Source organism: Chlamydotis macqueenii, chromosome Z (assembly GCF_036417535.1).
Source record: "Chlamydotis macqueenii isolate bChlMac1 chromosome Z, bChlMac1.mat, whole genome shotgun sequence".
Lineage (NCBI taxonomy): Eukaryota > Metazoa > Chordata > Aves > Otidiformes > Otididae > Chlamydotis > Chlamydotis macqueenii.
In genome coordinates this window covers 53953689-53980748 of record NC_141593.1, presented here as the reverse complement: position 1 = coordinate 53980748, position 27060 = coordinate 53953689, and the positions used below count along the sequence as shown (strand labels likewise).

General features: G+C 38.6%; 1 protein-coding gene across 1 annotated transcript in view; it reads left to right on the top strand.

Moving 5' to 3' along the window:
- The first annotated feature begins 229 nt into the window (after nt 1-229).
- ADAMTS19 (ADAM metallopeptidase with thrombospondin type 1 motif 19) overlaps nt 230-27060 on the top strand; it is a 150432-nt gene continuing 123601 nt past the window's right edge. Inside the window, exons 1-2 of the mRNA XM_086770465.1 lie at nt 230-308; nt 1309-1919. Coding sequence (XP_086626591.1) covers nt 230-308; nt 1309-1919 — 690 coding nt within the window. The remainder of the gene's footprint in view (nt 309-1308; nt 1920-27060) is intronic.

Sequence of the window (27060 nt, the reverse complement as noted above, 5' to 3'; positions counted from 1 at the left end):
ACACACACACACACACCCGCTGTGCGCTGCGCATCCCGCGCTGCCGGTGCTGACCGCCCGCCCCGCCGGGACGCGCGCTCCGCGCTCAGCTGCAGTTTCTCCGCGGGCGCCCCGGTGGCTGCTCTTCCCGGCGCTGCCCGCCCGGCCCGGCCCGGCCCAACCCGGCTCGGCACGGCACGGCCCTCCTGGTTCTGGCCGCCGGCGTCCCACGGGCGCGGAGCCGCTGGGGATGGGCGGGAGGATGCGCCTGAGCCGCGTCTGCTGCGTTTTCTACCAGCTGTGCGTGCTGTCAAGCGGGCTCGCAGCAGGTAAGTGCGCGCCTTCCGCGGGACGGGGCCCGCCAAGCCTCGGGGCGGCCTCCCTGCCCCGCCGGCCGCCGGTACCTGCCCGTTGTTACGCGCCGGAACGGCCGTGCCCGTCCCCTGTAGTCCACGGGCCACCAGATGATGCCTACCTCCGCTGCGGGGGTGCGGGGCCGTGGGCTCGTCGGTGCGAGGTGCTGATGGTCGCACGCAGCCCTGTCACCTCTAGCGCGCGTAGGATGAATGTGTAAATAAAACTGTCTTCTGTCTCAGGCCACTGGACACTGTCTCTGCTCCTGCCTTTATAAACATAACGCTGATATGCCGGGAATTGTGGTTAAATTGCGGTATGGTGTGCGCTATACGCAGGCATCGCTAATTGGTGATTATAATTCTGTTTGAGTATAATGGTAATGATGATACAGCATGTGCATGCGTCGGCCACTTGTACGTGCACTCGGGAGTGTGCGGCAATGGGGGGAGGGGGGTGTGAGTTTGGCTGCCCTTTTGAAATCATAGTGGTTCTTGCAAAACATGCTGAGAACAAGGTTGAAATTTTCAATTTTTTTTTGTCCAGGTTTTCCCTGCTAAAATAATAAGGTTTTTTTAGCTGTGTGAAAAAGTTGCCACTTTGTCTAACTGGTGAAAGGTTTGTGCAACTCTGCTTGCGTGGAGGTGGTGGTTGTGAAGAAGAACATCCCCGGCTACTGGTAGAAACACGACCTCTGCCCAGCTTGAACTCCAGCTCTCTCTCTCAGCGTTCACCGGGGCCGTGGTGTGTCCCAGGCCCCTGAACAGGCACAGAGACATGTAGCGGCTGACTCGCCTGCCCCATGTAAGGGCAGGATGAAAGGGCCAAATGGAGCCCACTGTATTTTGGGTGGCATGCTTGGTGGGCTGGGAGCCAAGAGGAGCGCGATATGGGGTGCATAGGGCAGGTTTCTGGCAGGCACTGCGTGCTGCTGGGTGCTCCGCTCGTTTACAGCATCTGCTGGCCTTTCCACAGGTCTCCATGCTTCAGAAGAAACTGAGGAGTGGGAGATCGTCTTCCCCGCGCTGTGGAGCAGGGGCCAGCAGGAGCCAGCGGGTGGCAGTGGTGGTGGGGGCGGCTGCAGCCCCGACCCCGGCTGCGGGAACCGGAGCAGCACCCTCAGCACCCCCATCACACCCAGCCCAGTGGTCGGCAGCTCCCGGGAGGTGCGCTCAGTCTCTTCCTCGGTGGAGGGACAGGCACAGGCTGTGGGGGAAGCAGCAGAGGAAGAGGACACCGAGGATGAGTATGAGTCTCAGGAGTTTTACCACTGGACCCCCCTGCCCCAGGGGTCTGGTGCTGCCTCTCAGTTGCCACCACCACCATCCCCACCTCCACCACCTCCAGCAGAGGATGGAGATGAGGTGCTCCTGAGGATCCCGGCTTTTGCTCGGGAGCTCTACCTGCTGCTCAAGAGGGACAGTCGCTTCCTGGCTCCTGGCTTTGCCGTGGAGGAGCGGCTTGGAGGCGAGGGCAAAAGCCCACCTGCTGCTGTGCAGTTGCATCCTGAGAGAGCTTGTTATTACAGTGGTGCTGTCCTCCGCTACCCTGGCTCCTTCGCTTCCTTCAGTACCTGTGGTGGATTGGTAAGATGACCTTGCATGCAGGGGTAGCACCAAGGTCTCCATCCAAGTGTCAGCTTCATCTGCTGCTTTTCACTCTCATCCTCTTCCTGAGGTCTTCTTTCTTTCATATCCTCTTGGGTCCTCCCTCTGTACTTATCCTTATTTTTAACCATTTTGTCATTCATACTTTTATTATTCCATTCATAATTTTTCTCAAATCCTACTTCTGCCTTTATCCTGTAAAGTTTTGATGTTCTCTGTCCCATTTTCAGGTACACTTTTGTGTCTCAGTCCCATGTCTTTCTTTTCTGGATCTCCTTTTTATTCTTAGGCCATCCTTTCTTCAACTTTTCTCATCTCCATCCCTAATGTTTTCTTGGTCTTCAGTGTATGTCTGTAATTAGTTACATCCATGCTCACTCTCCTTCCTTTTTCCTGTATCGTCATCTCTTCTCCAGTCCATCTGTAGTCCCTTTGTTCTTCATTCCCATCCTATATTCTAAAATTATCTTTCTCATCCTTATCTTCTACATCTCAGTTTTCAGGCTGTTCTGCCTTTCCTACTTCTACCACTATTTAATGTCTGCTTTCTCATCTTCATTATTACTTTTTGTTCATTCCTCTCATCCCTTTGGCCTTTTTTCTCTACCTCACAACTTCCCCCATGTGGTATTTGTAGTTACTTGGATTTGGGACTCCATACCCTTCTTTCTTTTCAGTTCCTCCATAAAAGTATGCAATGAGTATGTTCTCAGCAGAAATGTTAATACAGTCAGACTTTTTGAATGGTTATTACTTCTGTGGCCTACCTCCCTTAGTTAAAACAAATTTCACCTGCTATAATTTCAGTTGGATCAGTCGTGATTTTTACTAGATAAAGACCAGAATTGGGCACACTGACAACAGCAGCGGTGATCCAGTGAGCTGCAATCCCAAGATACTTGGGGGTGGATGGAAGGAGTAGAAGGCAGCTGGGATGATGTAAAATGCTGGCAGAATTTAAAACAAAAACAATTATTACTACTATTATTCTCATTTGGGGCCTTTATGGAGCATCATAAATGCACATGCCTGCAACACTTTACAGACTAGAAAATACAAATAGTAGTGACACTAGGGAGAGTTAACATCATCATGATCCTGTGATTCTGGGCGGCTAGATTGGTGTAAATGACCACAACCACATGATAGATGTTTTCTTATATTTCTTTCTGAATTTGAACATCTAACATTCCTTTGTTGATTCATGAAGATATGCCTGCCCGGTTCTTATTTGCATGGTCGTGAAGTGAAACCAGGTAAAATGTGGAAATTTTGACTGCTTATTCATTTGCCTGTTTGGACTTACTCAGAAGTCAAAACCTAAACTGAAACTGGTGGAGAGGGAACATATGTGGATTGACACCAAATAAAATATTTGCCTGCACTCCTGCAAAGTGAAACCGCCAAGTTTCACACAACTCTTAAGTGGCTGGCATTTAATTATTGACATTTTGTCAGATTTTCCAAAGCATGGTAGCAGAATTAATTGTGGAGAAAAATACTGAAAGTCAACTGAAGGTGGTTTGAAAGCAATCAGGTAAAGGATTTTTAAGTTCTGGAAAAGCATTTGACTTCTGGTACTCTTTGTTCTTGTTAGAATTTTACTTCTTTCTATATTGCATATGCATAAAATTAGGTTAGAGAAAGTCTTTGCAAAGAAATTGGTAGAGATAATTATCACAAATGTCTGCTCAAAAGTAGTGTGCATCATTGCATATCTGTAATTCCTTTGACTTGATTTATAAACTGAAATTCACCATATAAATAGACCTCAGTTCCCTAGGAGCCCCATTAGTGATTTTTTGATTTAGTCAGACTTTTCCTAGGAGTACCAGCTTACTCTCAGCCAACCAGCCGTCTGAGCACGCCATGTGCCCAGATCACATTCCCCATTCAGAAAGCTACAGCTGAAATATAAGCTATTCTATGTATCTCAAATAAAATTGGAAGCTGCTGTTGATGTTGACTGGTGTTATCATGATCCTCAACTGCTTAGTGTTGTTTGCCATGAAACAGTTAAACAGCTGTTCTTTCTGAGAGTGTTGCTGCGTCAAGCACATAGTTAACAAAATTGCACAGTGCTATTATGTCAAAGTTGTCATAACAGATCTTAAGTTATTTGTCATTCTTCATTCAGTCATTGCTTCAGCTCTATTACATATGTAAGTTGCTCTGTTTCCAAGAGTCTTGAAAAAACATCATACATACATTGCATATTCCATCCTGCTTCCTCCAGGCCTTGCTCTGCAAAAAAAGCCAAACAGTATTTCAAATTGCATTTTCTCTTTTAAGATGTAAAAATCCATTGAAACCTGAGCCTGCAAATATTTTATTGTAGTTACTTCAATTGAAATTTGTTTTTTCCTTTTAAATATAAAGAAATTTCAGAGAAAATATGGTATGAATGTCTTAGATATACTCCCATTTCAAGGCCTTGCAGACTTTGTGTTAGTATTACTAGGCTGTATACACTTTGGAAAGCCAAACAAGTGGACTGTAAGTCCCTTAATATGCAGCTTTTCTTTTCGGTGTGAAATATAGCATCTCTGTCTAACAACAAAACTTCCACCATGCTGCTCCTTAGGTAGTAGCCTTTTAGTGAATCTCTGTGCACTGAGGAAAGTAACTGTAGTCTGACAGACCACAGTGATTTTGCCACACAGGAGGAAGGGTGAAGACATGTAAAGGCCAATAGAAAACATTTGGCTGTCATGTGCAGGGGAGGGTCATACGTGGCAGTACAGATGTGTGGCTGATGCTGTAGGGCTAGTTTTGTGAAAAGATATTGGATCTTCAATAAAACCAAAAAAAGGCCTTGCATGAGATTGTTGTGCCATCCAAGTTAGAATGTTGGTGTTGGCTCCAACTTCTCAAGGCACAGAGAGACCTGACATGCCAGTGACATTCAGGAAATTGAAAAAATATGTATGTAGATGTCTTCACTGCTCCTATAGGCAGAAAGACAGAAGAATATTGTTGCAGATGTTAAGTACCTTGTCCCCTTGAAGTGGAATTTAGATGCTTTTTGAAGAATTCACTGGTTGCAGCTGGGAAAAGCATGTAACGTACAGCACAACATTAAAGCTTTCCCCCTGTTTCTTTTTTTCACAGTTCTTGAGAGCTTCAGTATTGTGTTTTTGCTTGAGCTGTTTGTCAAAAGCCAGTATGGAGGGGTGATAATAAGGGGGTTCATAACATACCATGTTTGTCATGTGAATGTGCAAGTGAAGAATGAGAGTTGTACTCCCAGGTGTTTACTAACCAAATTCTGACTGCCAGCATTGGCTTCCTTTGGCAACCTATTTTGATAAATGAAGGAAACATAACTCAGTGGATATTTTCTAATCAAACTAAAGGCTGGAGATATGCATGGACTGTCTAGAAACTCCATCACCATGACTTTGGTGTAATGTCAGAGCTCACAGAATCAATGGTGTCAGCCTTATCCAGCTCCTTGGTAAAACACTTGGGGATTCTTACATCCTCTTGTAGCTCGATGGGATTTGCTCTGAGTACGTTTTGAGATTCTGCATTGGTGCTGTGGGAAGATTAATAAGGAGAGGTTTCCAGGAATTCTCCATCTGTATGCTGACTGCCTCCTTGTTCATCGTTAGCCCAATTCTGGGATGTAAGCACTCCTGCTGATGTCACTGAGACTGCTCTTCAGAAAGTCATGAATTGCAGAGCTGGACCATTAATTATTTGAGTGATTCTTTTTACTGCTTACTTGTGTTTTGCCATAATATTTGAAGTAAGAAAAAAAAGCATGTCAAATGTTGTTGAACAGTTTTATTTGTAACTGGTAATATATATAACTTAGAACTAATAGTTCTTTTAGAGCATGCTGTAGGAGGAACCTGCTGTGTACTTTAGAACTGAGAAATCTGCTTACTGGTTCTTTACCAACAATCTGCTCTGCTGCTAGCATGGAGGTTGAAGTAGTCTCACTGCATCTCCCCAAAGAGAGCTGTAAACACAGCAAATGTGTGCTTTATTCCATATTTTCTTTCATTTCAGAAAGAGGGGCATTAAATGTCATTTTTTTTCTCAGCACTGAATTGCTTAGGTAGTAGTCTGTGGCTATGTGGTGACAGGCAGGAGTTTTCCCAATGTTTCTTTTTCTTTTTAACTGAAGCAGTTGGCAATAAACAGCGAGCAGCTAGGTGGAGAAAGGATTTGAATGTCTTCTTATACCTAAAGCGATGGAATATGTTTAGACTGCTAGGATGTGCAAACAGGAGCAAATGTATAGAGAGAGGATGGACAGGAGAATGCAGTTCTATACAGCTATGTTGTGCATTGCAGCGCTTAGCAGGTTGTCTGACAGAATGTGTGTGGAGACTTGCCTAAACAGACAGCATTGCCAGCTGTGTTAATTTACTGGAGAGAAGCTTTGAAATTAATCTGTGTTGTTCTGTATTTTCACTGGATCTTAAGAATGTGAAATGGTCAATAGTGTATTTATAGTTCTCTGCACCCCTGAAGAGTCAGTGTCAAATACTATTTGCAGTGAAAATTAATGTACATTTTCCAGCGACTTGAGTGGGAACAAGTCTTAACACATCTCCAATCCAATCCAGGGAAGAGCTCTCTCTAGAGAAGTGTATAGTGCTTTTATTAGACCTCATTGCCATTAACAAGCAGGTATTTAAAAATCTGATCAACAGTTTATTGACAAGTAGTCAGATTTACTCCAGCTGTTACAGATACATTTAAAGAGCGTTATCCAAAGCCATGCTGCCAGCATCAGCAAAAGAATGGATGTTAGTAGTTCTGTGTGTGCAGAGATGTGCCAAATATTATTGGACAACAACATTTTAACCAATACTTACAATGGCAACATCCTACGTTTGCAATAAAACTGAAATAAATTAGGATGTGAAAAAAAAGCTATGTGCCTTCTTTGGCAAATAAAATGTTCGTGTGGTACTTCAGTAAGATTTTAGAAAAACTCGAAGCACCTTTTCAGAAAATGTGTAATTTTTTTACATCTGACATAAACTGTTTTTTTTAAGATTAGTGCTTTTAACTAATAGTAAGGTAATGACACATGATGGATTCAGAATATTTTAGATTTTTTAGGATATTTGAAATTCACATGACCCTTAAACTCAGGACACACGACAGAGCTTCTATAAAATGGGAATTTTTTGTTTTGTACGTATCCATCACAGATAGTCTGACTTTACAAGTTGTCTCAGAACAAGCAGATTGAAATTTTAATAGAACAATAGTAATAAAATTGAAAAAATATTTTCTGTATTCCTAAAATTCTGCACACAGTTGCTTTAGAGGATAGAATTCAGCCTGAGAAAGGGCTGAATCCTTGTTTTGACATCTTTACTCGGAGAGAAGGTTTTTAACCACAGTGTTTCAACATTTATATGTGGGGAAACTCCCAATGAATATAGTTTTTAGTTACACTCGGTAGTGATTCCTGCAATAAGAGTAGTGTCTGACAAGCACACTTGAAGTTTTAGACAGCTTGGACAATTTTGGAGAGCAGTACTGGACTTCTAGCTTTTGGTTGTACATTTTCTTTCAGTGGCAGTGCGATACTTACCTGCTGCAACTCCTTTCCTGGCACAGGGTCAGACCGATGGGGAATTAAGAGATTGTTTGCATTAGGTGTGAGTAGTGAGCCTGACATTTGCTGTGCAGTGCATGTGCAAGGTAAATCCTTGCTTTTGTGAACATCCCTGCTTTTGGGGGGCTCTCGGAGCAGGTGGTCACGAGCAACTCACAGACTTCATAAATAACCTTGGGAAGCTGTGGTATGCCAGGCTGTTTGGTCCGGATGTTAGGCTCTGAGGCTTCTTAATTGACTTCTTGCTTCGATCAAGCTGGAGAGCAACTACCCCATTACACGTTGCGGACCATACAGTACCAACATGCAAGCCTGAAATGGGTTAAATACCAAGCTTCTTGTCAGCCGAAAAGAGCAGCCCTGCCTCCCCACTTCAGTGATGTTGCAGTTACACATCGGTATTGAGTAACTTCTACACCAGATGCTTTTTCAAAACAAATTTGAGACAATTACCGTCTATTTTGTGCTGAGGGTAAGCATTAAAAAACAGAGATCATCAACTATTTTTCAGAAAAGGGGAAAGAAAAAAGATTGTTGGTAATAGTCATGGTCCATTTGATACATACAAGCTAAAGTTTGACATTGCAGAAGAAGGATTATAAAATTAAATAGGATTATCCTTCAAGGCTGCCAGGATAAAATGAAGTACACACTCCCTCCTTCTACACACTCAGTTTCCTGGGATCCTTGAATGAAAGAGAGGACAAATAAAAGCAATAAAATCTGTGGTTAGATCCCCTCTTTTTAAAAGCTAGTCCTAACTCAGGACAGAAAAATGTGGGAAATCACAGGTGGTTTTTTTTTGGAGGCTTTATCAGTTACTTAATTAGAATGCTAAACTCTGTATTTCTTAGCACACAATCTGCCTACTGTTGCATTGCAAGTTTGTTAAAGAAATCAAACTTTGCTGAGAGGGAGAGAAATAAACATGTGAATGAGGGTACTCTGTGAGTATCCCTTACTGAGAAGTCATAGGTTCACCAAGTTTTTTCTTTGTTAACTTTAACTTCTGCCTTATTTATGTTTTAAACAACTTTAGACGGGTAGTATAAAACTTGTCGTTAGTAGAAATAGGTGGGTGAGGTAGGGTGTGAGAGGAAATGTCAGCCCTTAACAGAAAGCAGCTTTGCTCTGTGATGAAAGTGGGTTTCTTTGCAGAAAGAACAGAAGCACCCCTGGGAAAATGAACTGTTGGACTAAAATTTGGGCTTCCCACCTCTGCATAAGGTATAGAAGAACCAATAAAATGTGGTGGTGCTCCTGGGAGAATACGCATACTTTCAGTGTATGTGTTGGATCTGAGCCGGGTCGGTCCGCCCGGATTTACGTGGCAGTGGAACGTGGGAGAGAGGAGAGCAGCCAGGCTTCTAGGAAGTCTGGTGTCCGATAGGACAAAACAAGTTGTTTACATGAGGCTACTTTGGCATGCTTAGGCACAGGAGCATCTTCCTCACTAAAGGCTTATCTGCTGTTTTTGTTAATCTCTCTGTTATATTAAAATATCTTTGTTATAGTCTCACCTTGAACAACTAATGAAGCACAACTGAAAACACAGTAGAGACACTAGACAAAATTAAAATTGAGAAAGTAACTATGGCCAGCTGGAATATTCAACATATATGTACAAGCAAAGAGGTATTATCAAACGTTGCTTTAAATTACCTGAACAGGAAGGTAATTACAAACAGAACTACTAAATAAGGTTAATTTTTATTTTTTCATAAAGAAAAGGAGTACTGGAGATGGTATCTCTTTAAATGTTTGATTATTATCATTAAGAACCATAAACCAATGAAGATCTATGTAAAAATAAAGGACTAAAAACTCTTTGTTTCTCTTTTCCTCTTGAGCTCTGATGCTGCAGTCTGCTGCTGTTCATCTTTGCCTTTCTGCATGAAACAGCATTTGGTTGGATTTTTGTTTTCTGTATCTGAGAAGTCTTGCTAATTAATAAGAAGGATAAGTCTTTTAAACATGAGACCAGTAGTGTTAATGTAAAGCTGAAAGGTTTAGAAAATCAGGTTTGATTTAGGCCGAAATTACATTTGAACTGTAACGATCTCTGTTTCCTCTAATATTAAACACTGTGGCATGGTATGCAAGATTTTGGGCCAAGATGCCTCAGACCATGTGGTAATGATTCCTTTCTTCTTTTGAGAGCTCTCCTATAATCATGTAATCACTCAATCCTGAGACAGGTTTGATTTGTGATTCTGATCCTGCTTATAATAGCCTGCTGTTCTCTTAAAGTGCTTAGTTTCAGTACAAATACTTCCTTTGCAATGTCTTTCCAAGCCATAATTAGAAATGAGAAATATGCTATCTCCCAAGTAGCTTTATTTAAAGAAATTGAGACTGTAGTGAATCACTTTAAATCTCTACCCATTGTAATCAGTAAGTATAAAATTATCAGGGTTATTTTGCAAGATACAGAAGTGAGATGGTAAATCAGAAAAACTGAGTAAATCCATTAATGAATAAGGTTTTTGCATTAATTGAATTAGTAAAGTTTTGACCTCCTAATTTGAAGGTAATTTCTTTAAAAAGGAATGACAGAGCATTGAGCCTCTCCCACCTACAGCTGTTAAGGTTAGTGAATTTAGCATTTTCTCCAAGTCTTGTAGCCTTAACTTTTATTTGTACCTTATATTATTTGCCGAGTGTTTCTTCCATAGCAAATGAACCAGGATTTTTAGAAGAAATGAATGTTCTCCATGTTGAAACCCTCTTAGTTATATTTTAAAAACAGTGTTGTTTGTCTTTCCTTTTTAAAAGACTTCTTAGACCTGCAAGAATGGAGATTCTTTCTGGTAGTTAATGACATATTGTCATGGGAAAAAATTGGAACATCCATGATTTCCAAGATGTTATACTATAAAAATAGGGGAGCTGGGAAATAGGGAGGGAACAACAGAAAGTATCAAGTGTGAGAGTCATTGTGGGGTTGATGGTAGGTGAGGATATTCAAGGAGGAGTCTGAAAACTGATGGTCATATAGAGGTAGCATGTGAATTCCTCGTATCTTTCTGCTGTAAGAGAGCTACCGGGGTAGAAAGGGATGAGTTAAAACTGTTTGGATTTGGGGCAGAATGAGCTGTTTGTAGAAGTTCTGTAGAGCACATGCCTTTCCTTGATTTACTCATGTCTCTCACTGATGACTTTAGGGAGATAGCATGAGGGCTGGTTTGTTGCTCCTTGTTTAGTAGAAGCACCAATGTAATGGAAATAGTGTGAAATATGCTGAGCACGTGCATGTGTGTGTTAAGTTGTATATCTAGACAGTAGTTGGTCAAACTTTTATAAATCAATAGCCAAAAAAATCTGTATTAGATTTAAAATCTGATCTACATCTGTTGTGCATTAGCAGTTCAATTAACCTTTTGTTGTTAACCTGTCCTTGTCTGGACAATCTGATCTCCTTGGTTATTTCTGTTGCTTATAATAATGGCATAAAGAGGCAAAAAAATATTATTTGGAAGGGAAAGAATGAAGAACATTTCTAGTGCAAGTTGTAGAACAATGTATTTAGAATGACAAATCAATATTGTAACCTTAGCTGCTAATAATACATGCATCTGCACGTAAGTGAATAGAAGTAAAATTTTTGGAAGCATGTGCTGTGAATGTTTTTCTTGGGTCTACCAGTACTTCAGTCTGAATTATTTTCTGAATGAGTTTTGCATCAAAAAAATGTAGAAATGTGCCCAAACTGACTTGTGAAGTGACTTAGTTTCTGTGTGACTATCCTCCAACGATTGCATATGCTTGCTTTATGATCTCAGCTGCGCTACCTTAAGTTCTCATTAGATGTCAGAAGTTTAACTGGGTCAAGTCAGGTAAAGCTTATTTAGATAGCAGTATGTTAAGGAAAATACAGATATTTCTGCATGTGGTGTTAATTCAGCTGGGGACCACCTTTTGTGATTCTGTACAGGCTAAATGTCCAGTTATGTCCCTCTGCGCTTAAGGGGATGCTGGCTCGGAGAAGTGCAGAGGTAATGGCTAGAGCTGCTACAGTAATACCATATTTTATATAAAATGTTAAACTGCTTCAGATGTGCCTAAACTTCTCAGTGCTCTTTTTGTCAGTGCCTGATGATCAGATTATGATCTCGAAAACTGAGGTGTAACTCTGCTTCAGGGCTTTCTGTATGGAGAGCTTTGCTTTTCTTCTGAAGATGGGAAACAGAAAAACAAAGGGAAATGATAAAGGACAAAAAACCCCCAAAACACTGAATGCTGTGTTATTCTGGGATACAGCAGTGGGTGAAGGGTGAGTTCTTATTCTTGGGAACATAAAGCCAGGTTTGTACACATGCTCTCAGGACTTAGTATTTACTTCTCGTCTTGCTTAATTTGCTTTTTGAAAATACTAAGCATAAAGCCTCTTCTGTCATATGCTCTGTGTGAAACCCTTCTAACTTAGGCAATTTTTAAAATTGTCTGAGAATTTACAAGCGTGTTGCAAGTTAAGGGATGGGAAGTTGCAGACTGGATAGATCCCCAGTCTGTTTTGTCCTTCTATGACATAAATGGACCTCACCCCAAATATTTTTTTAAGTAATATGTGAGGGGAGTGAGCAAGTTCCAAGCAGAAGAGAATTTATAGGCTAAAATCGATACAGTTATGCATATAAAACACTTAATTTTCCAATTTCTGGCTGATAGTCCTAGCACGTTTCCCTTTTTCTGTCTGATTACCTGTTTCTTCTGTGGTAAGCTATCTGAGGTAGCATATAATAAAGATTTCTTCTATGTCCCTTTAGGGTGTTTTTTTTTTTCTCTTAAAACTAAATTGTTTGCATTGTAAATGATTCCTTCCTTTCTTATTTCATTTTGGGTGATAAGTCTTTTGCTTGTTTCATCTAAACAAATTTACTAAAAAGTGAACAGTCAGGCTAATGCTACTTGGTTCAGGATGCTAATATCAAAACTCTATTCTGCTCACCATTTTTATTCTTATGCACATGAAATCAAGCTCACTACATTTTTAAAAAATAAAAAAAAGCTTTTTTTCCAAAGTCTATTTTTTTTTCCTTTTAGTTAAAATAATAGTTCTTGAAAAATTATTAAGTACTATTCCTTCTTTCATGAAGGCAGCAGAGCTTTAGTTTCTATGTGCAACAAAAGGTAAATTAATATATTTTTCCCCAAAAAGGGGAAGGAGCATCTGGGCTAAGAAGTTAAAAGCAAAAAACTATGCATAGTTTGGAAAAAAAATTTAGATAAGACTTTCAGTTAGAAGTGGAGTCATAGAAGTATATGCCTTCTGTAGATATTTCACTTTTTAAAGCAATATGGGTTTAAAATGATAATAAATTGTGAGAGTCTTATTTATTTCTCTTAAAGTCATAAGTTCTGGATTCATATAAGTCTACATATAAATATAAAAAGCCTAAGCGTAACTTTATTTTATAGATGGACTAACTTGATTTGTTGAATTATAGTTCTATGCCCATAAATATAACTTTTTTTTCCCGTTCTTGAATTACTGTTTTCCACAGTTAGTAGTTTTGGCAAATTGTAGATTTGAACAAAACTGAGTTTCATGGAGTGTTGCCTTGAATTAAATAGTCTTTGAATGCAGTTCAGCCCCTCTCTCAGAAGAAAACCAAAATAATGGAGTTGTGGATAGATATTTCAATAAGGATTAGCAGAGATTAAATTTCTCTGTGGGCAATCATGAGCAGGTTTTGGAGCTTTGCCACATCCCTCTGTGACTACAATGAAAGCGTATGGGCTTGAACAATGGTAGCTCATTGGTATGCACTACTGAAGTGTTTTACACAGATGAATCAATTTAAGCTTGGATCCCTTCTACGGACCAATACTAGTTGGATACTAGTTGGATACTAGTTGAGGTGTTTTATCTAATGTAGGTTACATACACAGTTGCTGATGTTTTCCATCTAAATCTCCTTCACGGGACTCAGTGTAGAATGTTTTGTGCTCATCCTTTGTTTACTATTACATAAAAAAAAAAGCATTTCGTATTCTGATGGGTTTAAATCCAGGCTTGCACTAAAGAAATGAGGTTAATGAAGTTTAATTAGCTAGATGAACATCAGTTTGATTCACACTCCAAAAGACTGCTTTATAGCCTTACCACAAGAAGTGCTGAAGTTACTTATATTACACCAAAATGCTCCAAAGGAACACACATCTTTACAAGCACTGAATCTTTCATTGCAAGGATGTTTTACACAGGTAATATGTTTCCATATGTGTTGCTTTTTCTAGGACTAGTCATGTTCAGCTATGCAAAGAAACTTTCTTACACAATATTAATAATTACTGAAATGTTGTTATATAATAAATTATCTGGAATATCACTAATCTAGTTCCTTGTAAAGAAATTTAAACTTAAGTTTTATGTAATAACATTTTTAAAATCCTCGGTTACTTTAGATAAGCTGCTGTATTTAGTCTGGAAGTGGGATATGGCTGTGGTGGTGAATTTGTTTTTTCTTTTTTAGTGGTAAATAAACAGTGGTGTTCCATTTAATATAGTATGTAGAATATAAGCAAAACCAAGTGATTGTTAGTATCATGCATCACACAGTTACGATAGACATAATTTACAGGTCATGTAGCTGTTTTAAAAATTGATTTTTATGCCAGTTCCACTTTGAATTTTGCAAGTAAAGGCCTGTATCATGCTTGTTCAAGTATAATTATATCTTGGTTTTAAGTTTGATTGTAGTTTATTTTATGGGTCTCTGTTTGTCATCTGTGGTTGGTTGAGCGTGTTGCTCTGCATATATATTGAAGCACAGTAAAATAAGGCTTTCCAGAACATTTCAGGCAACAGACAAGTAGCATATTTATTTATTAGTCAGTTGATGCATGCACCAGCAATGAAGTTGAAGTTATGCAACCACATAAAACATCTTTTTAATCTATGATTGTGTGGGGGCCACATAAAACATCTTTTTAATCTATGATTGTGTGGGGGACAAAATTAAGATCTTTGTCCATAGGACTCAAGTGTTTGATATCTTTTTATTTTTCTCTTTGGTTTAGCAGCCTTGGTAGTTGATTAATGCTTCCTTTTGTAATGGTAGTTACTTCTTTTGGTTCCTTTGGAAACTGCTTGAATCATGGTCAGCTCTGATCATTGTGTTTTTGATGAACCAAACTGAAGGCATGGCCCTTGTAAGTTGCTGTACTAGTACTGTGTCTTCCTGCTTCTTGAAACAAAGGCCTACATGAAAGTAAGAACTCATATAAATAAAAAAGTAATTCTCTAGCCCACATGAGGACAGATCAAAATATGAAACCTGAAGGCCAAAATGCTGAGAGAAAAAAAAAAAGGTTCTGATTGTAGTAGACCATTTAGCGTCGAGAGTGCAGAAAGTTTATCTTTGTACAAAGTAAAGTGTTCTCTTAGTAGAAAAATAAATTCAGTTTAAATGGAATTGATTTCTGATTAATAGTATTTTTTCATGCAAGTGAAGAGGAATAAGCTAAGTGGCCAATTCATTACTTTTGCACAGATGTTGTCTTCTAGTTTCTTTCTGTAGTTCTGGCTCCATGTATTCATTACTATTTTAAAAATAAATTAATTATGTAACATAAAGATACAGGCATGAATTTTTCTACACATCATGAAGTCAGAATCTTGCTTATATAACATAACTTTATATTTACTGTCACAGCACTACCTCAGAGCTTGTGTTTCTTCTGCAATAGAAGCAAAACTGCTTGAGAGGTAAGAATAATTCCAGAATCTAACTAGTTTTACTAATCAGTTCAACCTTCTGAGTTAAAGAGTAGGAGCTACTGAGTGAAGGGAGAAATGATCAGAGAGACTAGTGATTTATTACATGGTGGGTTGGCAGAGTAGGTGATGTTTTCTTTTGTGAAAAAGTCATGGTTGACATAAAATCTGTATTGTTTTAGGCATCCAAGGTTGAAAATATCATATTTGTTTTCTTAATGATTTCAGAGTGTGCCTTGTGTGCAGTTATGGATATTCTGCACATTTAATAACTGCATCACTGATGGAAGTCTGGCTTGTCAATAGCTATCTCTATTCTTAGTGATATTACTCAATCCCTGCACCCTTACCTGGAGCAAATGCATACAATATAGTTTTAAATTTAAGTTAGTTTAAAAAATCAAGATTTTTCAGTGTGTCTTTACCCCAATATGTCTTGACAATAGGTTTTAAATTGACTGTCACATACGTAATGTAAAAATTCGTTTCCTATTTCAACAATGGTGTATAGCACTTGGATCAGAAATGCTAATTGGATTTTAAAATTTTATAAAATAAAGTCACCTGTGCTAAAAGTAGTAGGTTTTCTGTACCTCATAAACTTTCAGAGTCCTGCATAAGGAAAAGAAATAAGAACATGTCTGTGGTAAGTCTGCTTTTCTTAGTTTGTAGTTTCTAAGTATAAATCTTTAGGTGTTAATAATTTTGAATTTATGATTTTCAATATATAACTGTGGAATGCTTTTCTTAAGGGAACATAAAATTGTGTATGTGAAAGAAGGTGGAATTTAATGTACTGCAAACTTAAAGTCCAGATCATCTTTATATTGTGTGGTCTCTCTCCCCCTCTCCTTTTTCCCCTGCTTTGTTTAAAGAATGTAGAGCCTGAATAGTTGATAGATTAATAGATGTATAGCTGTGGAGAATATGTATTTAGAATTTGGGTAGTTGCAATTCAGTTTAAAAAATTGTTTGTTTACACAGTAATTTTAGCTGTGTAGCATGGTAACAGGAAAAAGAAAAGAGGCATTTAGAGTATTTATGCTCTGTCAGACATTTTTAATGTATTTACATTTGCATGCAACTGCATTTGTTTGTTTTGTAGATGTTGCAATTGAAAGCTAGGCTTTAAATTGTGGTTTATGTCAAAATTTTAAAATATAGCCACTAGTTCTGAATATCTCAGTTTGAGTATTCAGCATATACATATACACTCCCCAAACTGAATGCTAATTAAGAATACATGAACATAAGCATCTTGGCCAAATTTATATTTCATGTCATTGACAGAACAAGATTAGAATTCAAAACTTAAAACAAAGACAGAGAAAAAGTAAATAATAGAATTGGACTAGAATTTAGAGATCAGGATAGTATCAATTTAGTACAACATCACAGCCAAGTACATGTCCCCTCTGTGGGAGGTGCTGATGTTGATGCAGGCAGTAGCGTAGATCAGCTGTTATTACCAGGGAAAAAAAAACAAATTCCAGCAGAACAAATTTGGAGGAATTATTCAGCCTAAATTGAGGAAGGACTGAATGAACGCATCTTTTAGAAATTTTATATACTGAAATGTTCTACTATTCATGCAGGATTGCAGCACTGTTTATTTTTTTAAAATACCTTGGACAAAGACATTTGAGTAAATGTTCTTCTTTCTGGATATGTATTAGACTTCAGTAGGATTACATATATTTTTCATTATGCTTTTTCTCTTTATTTGCATATGTCGCTTTGTTGTATTCCATGCTCCACCTACTGCCCGCAAGGATGACTGGGTCTGTTTTAGCAAATCTGCTTGCCATCTGTCCATCCATCCACCCAATGGGAAACCTATATCAGTACAGGAGGTGAATCTGTCCCCAGAGCTGGACTTGGCATTTATCCTTGCTGAATTTCATGAGGCTTTTGTTGATAACTGTTCATAAATATACATATTTGTATATATATTTTATATGTATAGGTTGGATGGGACTAAAATGAGGTTATGTAAATGATTGGTATCTCCATGAGACGCACATTTCCATCATTCTGTGGCTTCAGTAAAGATGCTGTGGCTCTTGTTGGCTATCTCTGATCCTCATATGTTTATCTGGCTCATAGATTACATTCTCTGTCTGATCAGACCTCTTCAACCGCCCAGATTTTAAATTGTCTGAGGGTTACTAGTATCTATAGTGCAGATTGTTGGGTAACAGAATTATCTTCATGTGAAACATTGGGAATAAGTTATTTGGAGATAGACACAGTTGGTTTGGTCGCCATCTATTTTTTAGAAAAATAAACTATACAACAGGAATGGTACATTTAGCTTTAGTAGTTTGTAATTTGTATTTGTTACACTGCTGTTTGAAGTGTTTGAAAATCGCACTTGCAATTGCCTTATGGTGGTAGTTTTCAATGAGTTATTATTAAAGAGACTTCAGTAACCTCGAACTGGAACAGATTTAGACTTGTCTCTATGGAAAGAACAGCATACACACATCTAGTTCATGGGACAGTCTGTGTAGGGTAGTGATTGTTTATAAAGATTTCTGCAGTTGTTCCAGAAAGAGTCATCTTAAGAAGAGTTTCGCTCAACACCAGTGTCCTATTTACCTCCTTTTAACATATAATATTTTGAAATTTGAGTATGATACACTAGTGATTTTGGAATTTTTCATGAATGTTTAAATTACATTGTGCCTTCTCAGTGCAAGGCTTAAAAGTGTTAGGTATGAGTACTGCATTTTAAAGCACTGAGCCTCTTCTAGTATTTTTACAAAACTAATTTGACTACAGCAGACTACAATTAAACTATACTTCTGGGTAACTGCTGCCAAAAAAAGAATGTACAGTGGAGTCCATTTACAATGTGCTGTTGAAGCAATAGATCTGTGAAAAGAATAATGTATGTTTAATTTCAGTAAACTTCTTCTTAAAGTTTGGATTGTTTTTTTTTTTTTAAAGGAGAATCTATGAAAGCTTATACATGATATTGCAGTGAACCTGTGGACACACTACTTAGGAGAAACAATTTTCACCACCAGTTCTAGCTAGTAACATGTTGCATGCCTTACAATACAAGAAAAGTTAAGTAGTGTCGAAGACTAACAGACAAAACTAGTTTATCTAAGAAATTGACGTATTTTTTAAAAACAGAATGTCAGATGTAACGATGACTTTAAAATAACAAATTGGAGATAACAAATGGCAGGAATTCTGTTATCTCTAATGATCATATTATGTGTTTGACTGTTCTGTGCTTTCCCACTTCTTAAAGACTTCATTCTCCATGTGAAGGTGCCTTTCAATGGAAGATGTACCTTTGGTGTAACTTGGCATGATCATTCTGAAGTCCCACTCTCACAAATTTAGATGGCATGGTGAGAGACAGGGTTCCAGCTTGCCTGGTTTTCAGTGTGACTTTTTTTTTAATATTGTTATAGAGAGAAGGCAGTGTTTTAGATGATAAACAACATATTCTTTTTGATGATTTTTGATGATTCAGTATTTTTGAATGAGAAAGCCCCTCTTTTGCTGGAAAGCTCCTGGCCAGTTTCCGTAATGAAGAACCTAGCTTGGGTGCTTTATTTGAACAGGAAGTAAGATTGGAGGCAACACTTGGGGAGGTGACTTTGCTTTAGTGGTGACTTCAGAGCTAGGAGGCACAAGAGAATTAAACAGACCAAAGGCTAGTGTAAATGGCTTCTAGTGTGACTTACTTTTATACTACATTTATAGATTTGCTTTATAGACTGATGACTTAGCTGGCAGTGACAGGAGGAGAAAAAGATTGTGTATTTGCCAATCACAGGATCATTGTGAGACATCAGGCATGATGTGGGTGTGAAAGATGCATCTAACCGGTGAAGGACATTTAGTGGGGATACACTAACTTTATTCCCATTTCACAAAGTTGCAGTGAAGTGATACCTGAAATATGACTTGCAGTTCTGTTTGCTTATGTTCAGAGAGAGGAATTCAGTTGCGGATTTGGAATTCAAGGATAATTGAAGTAGTAAAGCCTATTTCGTCAAGCAACAGTCAAAGGCTGGCGTGTTTATCATCACACGGCAGAAACTGTGATACAGTATGATTACCTTTTATAAAAACACTGGAGTGAATATCAAGGAGCCTGGAAAGCTGGCCAAGAAGGAAAACAATGTAGACCCAGAATCAGATGGATCTAAAATAATGGCCATGGATAAATTAAGGTTAGGAAATTGGAAAGATTTCCAACTATTAGAAAAGAAAAATCTAAACCACTTTTCAAATAGGAATAGTAAAATAATAGAGCAGCAGTTTTATTGAAACTACTTTCATTAACAGTAACAGCAAGGAAATATATTAGAAAGAAACCTAGGCTGCTAAAGGATCTGTGTTACAAGGGTAAGTGTAAGAAAGCCTCTCTTTTACACAGTCTTGAATGCATAGGTGGCTAGACTTGATCTTTGGATTTAACACATCTGAAATACAAAGGTAATTTGTGTTCTCTGTGGTAGACTATTTCTTATCCTTTATTAATTTTTCAATACTACAAGACAAGAAGTGAGAATTAAGGTAGTATAATGAGAATAAAGAAATAATGCATGCTGCACATGACATAAAGAGAAAATTTGATTTGATTTAGCAAGTTGAGTTTAGCTGAGTCTGGTTTTAATATTCATGTGAAATTTATAAGCAATTCTACAATTTCACAAGTGATGTATGATTCTCTTTGTTTGATTTCCTGGCTAGAGTAAAAAACATTAAATGGCTTTTTATTACTTTAAAACAGTAATAAAAAAACCCATAAAAATCCATTGTACTAGGTAGGTCACTAGGGGAATCGGCCAATCGTTCTCTTGGCTGGTGCTTCTTTTGAGACAATGTCGTTTGTTCAGAAAAATATGCATGGCCTGTGTTAATACTAAGTGCTCCAGTCAGCACTGGAGAAGTCCAGATGATTCACTTGGTGGCAAGTGGTCTTTTCCTGACGAGGTGTTCTCCCTTTTACAGAATACGTAGCTTTTTCATGAATTGGGGTGTGTTTTCCTTTGCCACAGGTGTTTCTTAAGTTTGGGGTTTTTTTTGATCCTTTAAGCCACAGCGTAATCCACCAGAGTCTGCGCAGGAGCTTCTTGGGCAAGGGAAAGGGGGTTTGAACACATAATTTCCGTGTTTGACAATTGGTTTATCAATTTTGTTGAATTCTTCTGAGGATCAAAGAGCAAGTGTACAGTAGTTGAAAATGCACTGACTTTTCTGGAAACAGTGGCACAAGCTGACCAGGTGGATTCATGAGTGACGTGACACTATTGCTGCAAGAGTCTATAGCCAGTTGATAGTTCTAATAGGAAGAATAGAGAGTAGTTGGCGTGTGAAGAGGTGGTCACTTGAATCTGATAAGCAGCCTGTTATATTGCACAGAAGGCTGTGACACTTGGAGGGACTTGCATCAAGTTCATGAGTTTCACTGCTGATGGCAGTGGCTGAACATCTGATTTTAGAACACCACCACAAGTTTAGGAAGCACATTTGTGCTTTTGTCTGAAAAAGGCACTTAGAAAAAATGAGACAGATTAGGATTGATAAATTTTATGTATTTTATTTGCAATTTCATTTTGTTTAGTGAATGCTGTTTACTAGTGAGTAACATAGGGAGTGCTGCTGAGTAACAACATAATTACTTCCCTGCATCTGTATGGATAGAGAGTGAGGAGCGTGTATTTCTGTGTGCATGTAGTCACTGTAAAATGATATGAAATGGCAAGAGAAGCAAGGGTAATGACTGCTTCAACATTTTAATGTTATTCTTCAAGTATTTTTAAACTATCTCCTTAAGATGGTGATAGTGAAAGATGGATATACTGTGCTGGAAACTAGGGAATCTGTACTTGATCTGAAATTTTTATTAGTCTTCAGCAAAAAAATAATTTTGTACCCTTGTGCTCACCCTTGTGAATTGTGTTCAGATTCATAACACGCCCTTTTAGGTAATGTCTTGATTAAAAAGAATCTTAACCGTACATTATGTAGGCTAAAGCTCATTTGGTGTAAAGTCCATGAAATATAAATATGACCTCATCATTGCACATTTAGTATGATGATCATGTATTGTATCACGGGAAATATTTCAGCTTTTCTTCTTTGGCATGGATTGTTGCAGATTTAGAAAATCTCCATGAGGCAGAAAAAAAGTAAAAGAGATGAGAACTGTTATGGTAAACCCAGATACCATGAGACCTATGATAAAAGTGACAATGCTGAAACAAAACCCAAATGTGGAACATGAATTAAGGAGCTTATAACGTTGTAGTGATACAGCTAGGTTTTTGATTAGACCTTTGTTGATATATATGCCTTTACAGCTTTTCCTTTCCTTTCTTTAAAACTGGAATTAAGTGAAACACTTCAAAGTTTAATGTTATTAATGATAAATTTACCTGTAAGCATTGAAAAGCTTTTATTAAATGCTTAGGAAATCACAATTTGAACTATCTATGCTTATGTTAATTTTATAATATCTGTTTTTGTTGTTTTATCATTTTATGATAGGTTTGCAAAATGCATCCTCTTCCTTTAAAGACATTGTATTGCACTTGTGCAGACATGTTACAGTTTGAGAGTTAATTGTTTCAAATGTGACATAAGAATTTCCCAAACTGCCCTACAAAAATTCTGAATTTTGAGTCTTTATCCTGGAGATGTGAGTACTGATCATTATAAGCTGTAGACTCCAGAGCCTAATGATACAAATTATACTGAAGCATTTTTGTCTAACTTCTAATAAAATCTAAGTCCATCACAAAGAATACATTAAACGGAACTGAGACATTTCTACAGATGCCTTTTGGATAAATTAAAAATACAGCCCAAATGTGAAAGGTTAGCCATGTAACTTAGAATATTGTGGTAGCTTAGGCCCACTTGGCACCAAACTGCATGGTCTCTGAGTCAGTCTCCCCCACCCTCTGATGGAATAGTGGGGAGAGAATATAAGAAAAAAAGGCTTGAGGTTTGAGATAAGGACAGGGGGAGATCCTTGAAGTTACCGTTACAGGCAAAACACACTTGACTTGGGGAAAACTATATTTATTTGTTGCTAAAACCAAAGCAAGATAATGTGGAGGAGAACAAAACTACTTCCCCTCACTCCTCCCTCTTCCTGGGCTTAAACTTAATGTCAATTATCTCTGCCTCCTTCCCCCTCCTGCCCTGAGTGGCACAGAGGGGAAGAGGGAATGGGGGTTATGGTCAGTTCATCACTTTTTGCTTTATGTTGCTCCTTCCTTGTTGAGGGAAGAACTCCTCACATTCCTCACTGCTCCATTGTGCAGTCCCTCCCACGGGCTACAGTCCTTCATGAACTGTTTCAGTGTGGGGTCCATTTCCATAGGGTGCAGTCCTTCTGGAATGGCTGCCCTACTGCAGGCCCTCCATGGGCCACAGCCTCCTTCAGGCATCCGCCTGCCCTGGCGTGGGGTCCTCCTTGGGCTGCAGGTGGATCTCTGCTCCTGTGTGGGCCTCCATGGGCTGCAGGGGCACAGCCGGCCTCACCATGGGCTGTAGGCCTCACCAATCTTGGCCAGGAGCAGCATTACTGCTCCCCCTCCTTCTTCACTGACCTTCGTGTCTGCAGCCGTTCCTCTCACAAGAAATTCTTCACAACCGGCTCAGGCAGACGCCTCTCAGGTTCTCTTCACATCTCATCTCCTCTCCACTTCTTGCAAATGGGCCGGGCCAAGTTGGGCCCAGTGGGCCGCCCAGTGGGAGGCCAGAGGGCTGCAAGGCCCACAAGGCTTGTACCTCCCTGTCTCTGCCCCTGCTCCAGCTTCTCACATCTTGTTCTTGTTTTTTTTTTTGTTTTTTTTTTTTCCTGTTTTTCCCCTTCTTAAATACGTTATGGCAGAGGCCTTATCAGGGAACATTCTGCCACCAATTGGCTTGGCCCTGCCCACAGTGGGTTCGCCCTAGGCCCAGCTGCGTCCACCGGACAAAGCGGAAACGTCCAGCAGCTTCTTTCGGAAGCTGCCACCATACCCCACCCCCCCACTAAACAAAACCAACACAGGTATTTATGCTCTGTATGTAGTCGATAGGTAAATAAGCCTATGTAAAGTTTTTTGTGTCTTTTATGTTTTAGAAGTGCAGTCTGCAGTTTAGAGATACACGTTCAGTTTTAGAGGTTTACCCTTATAATCTTAGATTTTTATCTAGGGAAAAGAAATATGAGCTTCTCATTCAACAGATTGGCACTTTTGGGACCGTTTGGGTGAACAGGTTTTTTTGCAGAGCTGTGGGATCCTTGCAGAGAATATAGCCTGTCAGCTATATTCTCTCATATGTCTTTTCTTAGCTTAGCTGTATTTTAGCAAAATGCCATCGGAAGAACCCAAGTCTTTCAACAGGATAGGTTGCATGTCACTGAGAAATAAATAACTAAAATTCAGAACCTGAAACTATCATGGGAATCTTGTAGGCAGTGAGTTTGGAGCATGGCTATGAAACAATATGTTGCTGGTGAGGTACTTGTGTCATCAAGTAAAGTTGCTGCTTCTCCACCGCTCTTCTGTAAGCAGGAAACTGAAAGATAGAGAGCCCTGTACAAGCCAGATAATTTATTTTATTTTCTAGGTCTGGCAGGAAGAGCTTTCTTTACTGTGAGATGCAATTTGTTTTTACTTCAAAAACTAGTCTAAGTAAGTTTTTTGTTTTTTTTTTTTTAATGTTAATATAGCTTTCATGTTGCAGAGCTAAAAAATAGAATGTCAGTTTGAGCAAAAGTTAATGTTACTGTTAGAACTGTATTTTGCCAGTGCTGCAGTGTTTGCTACAATGGATTTTTTTTTCTTTTAAGTTGTGGCTTAACTGCACATACAATAAAATATCCATGGTTTCTTATGGAGCTGATTGAACTGGAAGTTTCAATTTATAACCATAATTCAGAAAGAACAGGGAAAAGTTGAAGTAGGATTAATAGATTTTCAAAGCATTTTTATGAAAAAAAAGAAAAGAGGTTGAGGAATGAATTCTACTTGAATCTTATTGCAATTTGCCATATATCATGTGATAGGTCTTAAGGTGGTATTATTGAATGTTCCCCACTAATCTTCAGAATGTACAGCTATACTGAATTGATTTTTAAATCAAGTGATAGTTCATGTGTTTCCAATTGGATTTCATAAATATGAAATGTTTTATGTATGTAATCATTAATAAATATTCTTAAGGTATTAAAAAAATAGTTACAGAAGTGGCTACTAAATTGCTAACATGTTACCATTTTAGAGAATGTCTGTTAAAATTACAGGTGATGTAATTTACATCCTCCAGACTAAAATGTACCTCAAATATCTATTGTCTTACAATGGCAGTTGAAGCATTAAGAAATTCTACCTTGCACAGAGGCAAGATGCCAACAAGTATCTGAATGGCAGTGCCTTATGCAAAGAAATGATTTATTGTGCTTCACATCACCTGTAAGATATATGAGCAGTTCAGCTGGCCATAAGGCGAGAGGCACACTTTGGCAGTGGAGGCAGGCAAGAAGTTCTGCTGGTAAGAGTGTAGGAGGTTTTATTTTGAGTAGGTCTGGTTGTGGTGCACATTTGTAGGAAAGGCATTTGTGGAGCAGGACAGAAGAACTGAGACGTGCAAAGAAACTTCAGACTGCAAGACACAAGTTAATGTTCAGTTTAATGGGGAAAATGTAGCTGTATTAAAGCAGCCTTTCTTGAGATCCAAACCTGAATGAAAATCAATAGGTATTTCTCAATCCTATTGGTTTCACTGTTGTGACCATATATCGTGTTGCCACAATTGCCTTGTTTCCAAGGTATGTTAAATTTGTCACAGCTCTCAAGTGATATTTAGGAGGCTGTCAACCTCTTAGGGATTATGAGATTAATAAATAGTAAATGTTTGACAACATTGAATCATTTCCAGAGCTACAAATCTGTTGGCTTGCTTGAGTTCTGGTCTTCAGCACTGGACCTAGCCAACACTGTTTATATGCAGTTCCAGTGCAGGGATCACAAGAACAGTGTTTGTATGTTACTCATTATAAAGTGGGGAAAAAAAAAAAAGGGATGCTTTTAAAAATAAATGTCAATGAAAGTGCAGTCTGTGAGTCATGGAAGAAAGAAATCCATCCTTCAATACGTTAGGATCTTACTAGATCCTTTTCCATGTTCTTGTTATAATTTGTATTAATAGTCTCGATATATTTTTGAGATCTCATTCACTGTGCTTGGAAAAAGAACTCTAGAATTCGAATCCTTCCTATTTGGAAAATAACTCTTAAATAGTACTTTTTGTCCTGTGATCTTGTAAATGAGCGAATGTAAGGAGGAGGAATTGTTTTGTTTATTTGCACTGCAGTTAAACTTTATGCATACTGTAAAGCTACTAGTACCAGTTCCCTGGTGGAGTTTGCTGTAGGCTGTGAGCCTACAAACTACAAGTTTGCTCTGTTTTTATGTCCCTTCTTGTCATCTGTTATGCACTATCGAAGAGAGGATACTGGACAGGATGGACCTTTGTTCTGACCCTGTCCAGTCATTCATGTGTACTTAACATAGATGTGATTGTGTTCATAATATTGTCAATCAGCAGTTTTTATCAGTGGTGCAGGTTATCAACCAGCCTGGCAAAACAGCGTGAGGGCAACTTTACTAGTTGGAAAATGTCCTTGAGAAACAGCATGTCAAGATCTGAGAACGGGAGATGCTGAAAAAATGATACAGTTTATGTATTTTTGTTGAAAAATTTCCTGGTAAAAATCTCTTAAGAGATGAAAATATTTTAAATGTGTTCTCCAAACAGCGAAGGCACAAATGCAAAAATCGTTATTTTAAGTACTTACATTTAGTAAAGCTAACATCTGAAATAACTGGTAACATTTTGTGATAGATCTGTTACAAAATATTTTTATTGTGGAGGTAGTCAATGGTCGACTGTAGTCACTTCTTAAGTAGATTGTACTTTGTTTAGATATCATCCTGCACTTGAAGATAGTTTAAAAATCATAGCAGATATTACAATATTGGCAGTTCAAGCAGTAGCTGTACCAAATACAGCATTGATTTCTAATAATGTGTTCACAAGGGGACACTTAGGTCTAAAAAAGGAAATGCGTTATTTTTGGCTTGCTCAGTTGAATAAGGTTATGTGAATAATAGCACCTGTTGAAATGTGTCAGAATATGCAAACCTTTTTCAATTTTGCATGCTTCACTATTCTACTTCATTCATATCTAACACAAATGAAGGTATCCTTTTGCATCTGCATCAGCTTGTTTTGATAAAAATAGTCATCATATTAAACATCATGAGAGCAGCATCCTACAGAGAATGATTTTCCTAAAGGTTCATGGTAGTGTGTATCTTAAACCACACTGGAAGCAGAGGAGTTCAGAAGAGTTTAAAAGCCATGGAAAAATTGTTTCTACAGATCTTAAATTTGGGGGCCAGTAGCTGAACTGCTTTTAACTCGGTATTCTCTGCATAACAGTCTGAAAGTTTTTCCTCTATCAATCAGGGCTGTAAGGTGCTGTGCATATGCATGTACTCCCTTAGGGTGCAGTTTTTAAAAAAAAAAAAAATTCCCAGAAAGGATTGGACTGAATGCAACTGAATGGTCAGTAGCTGAAAACCAGTCAAGAGAGATGATACTGGCTCTATCCCTGCCATGACTTCTTCTAACTCTGTGCTGCAAAGTAGGGTGAGCAAGTAGATAGAGTAAACCTCTAGAAGTACAATGTGCATGCTGTGCAAAGCCAAGAAACACAGTTAATTGAAGATAGAAGTTGCCGGCACTTAAGAATTGTTTCTTCAGCCTTCAGCAAT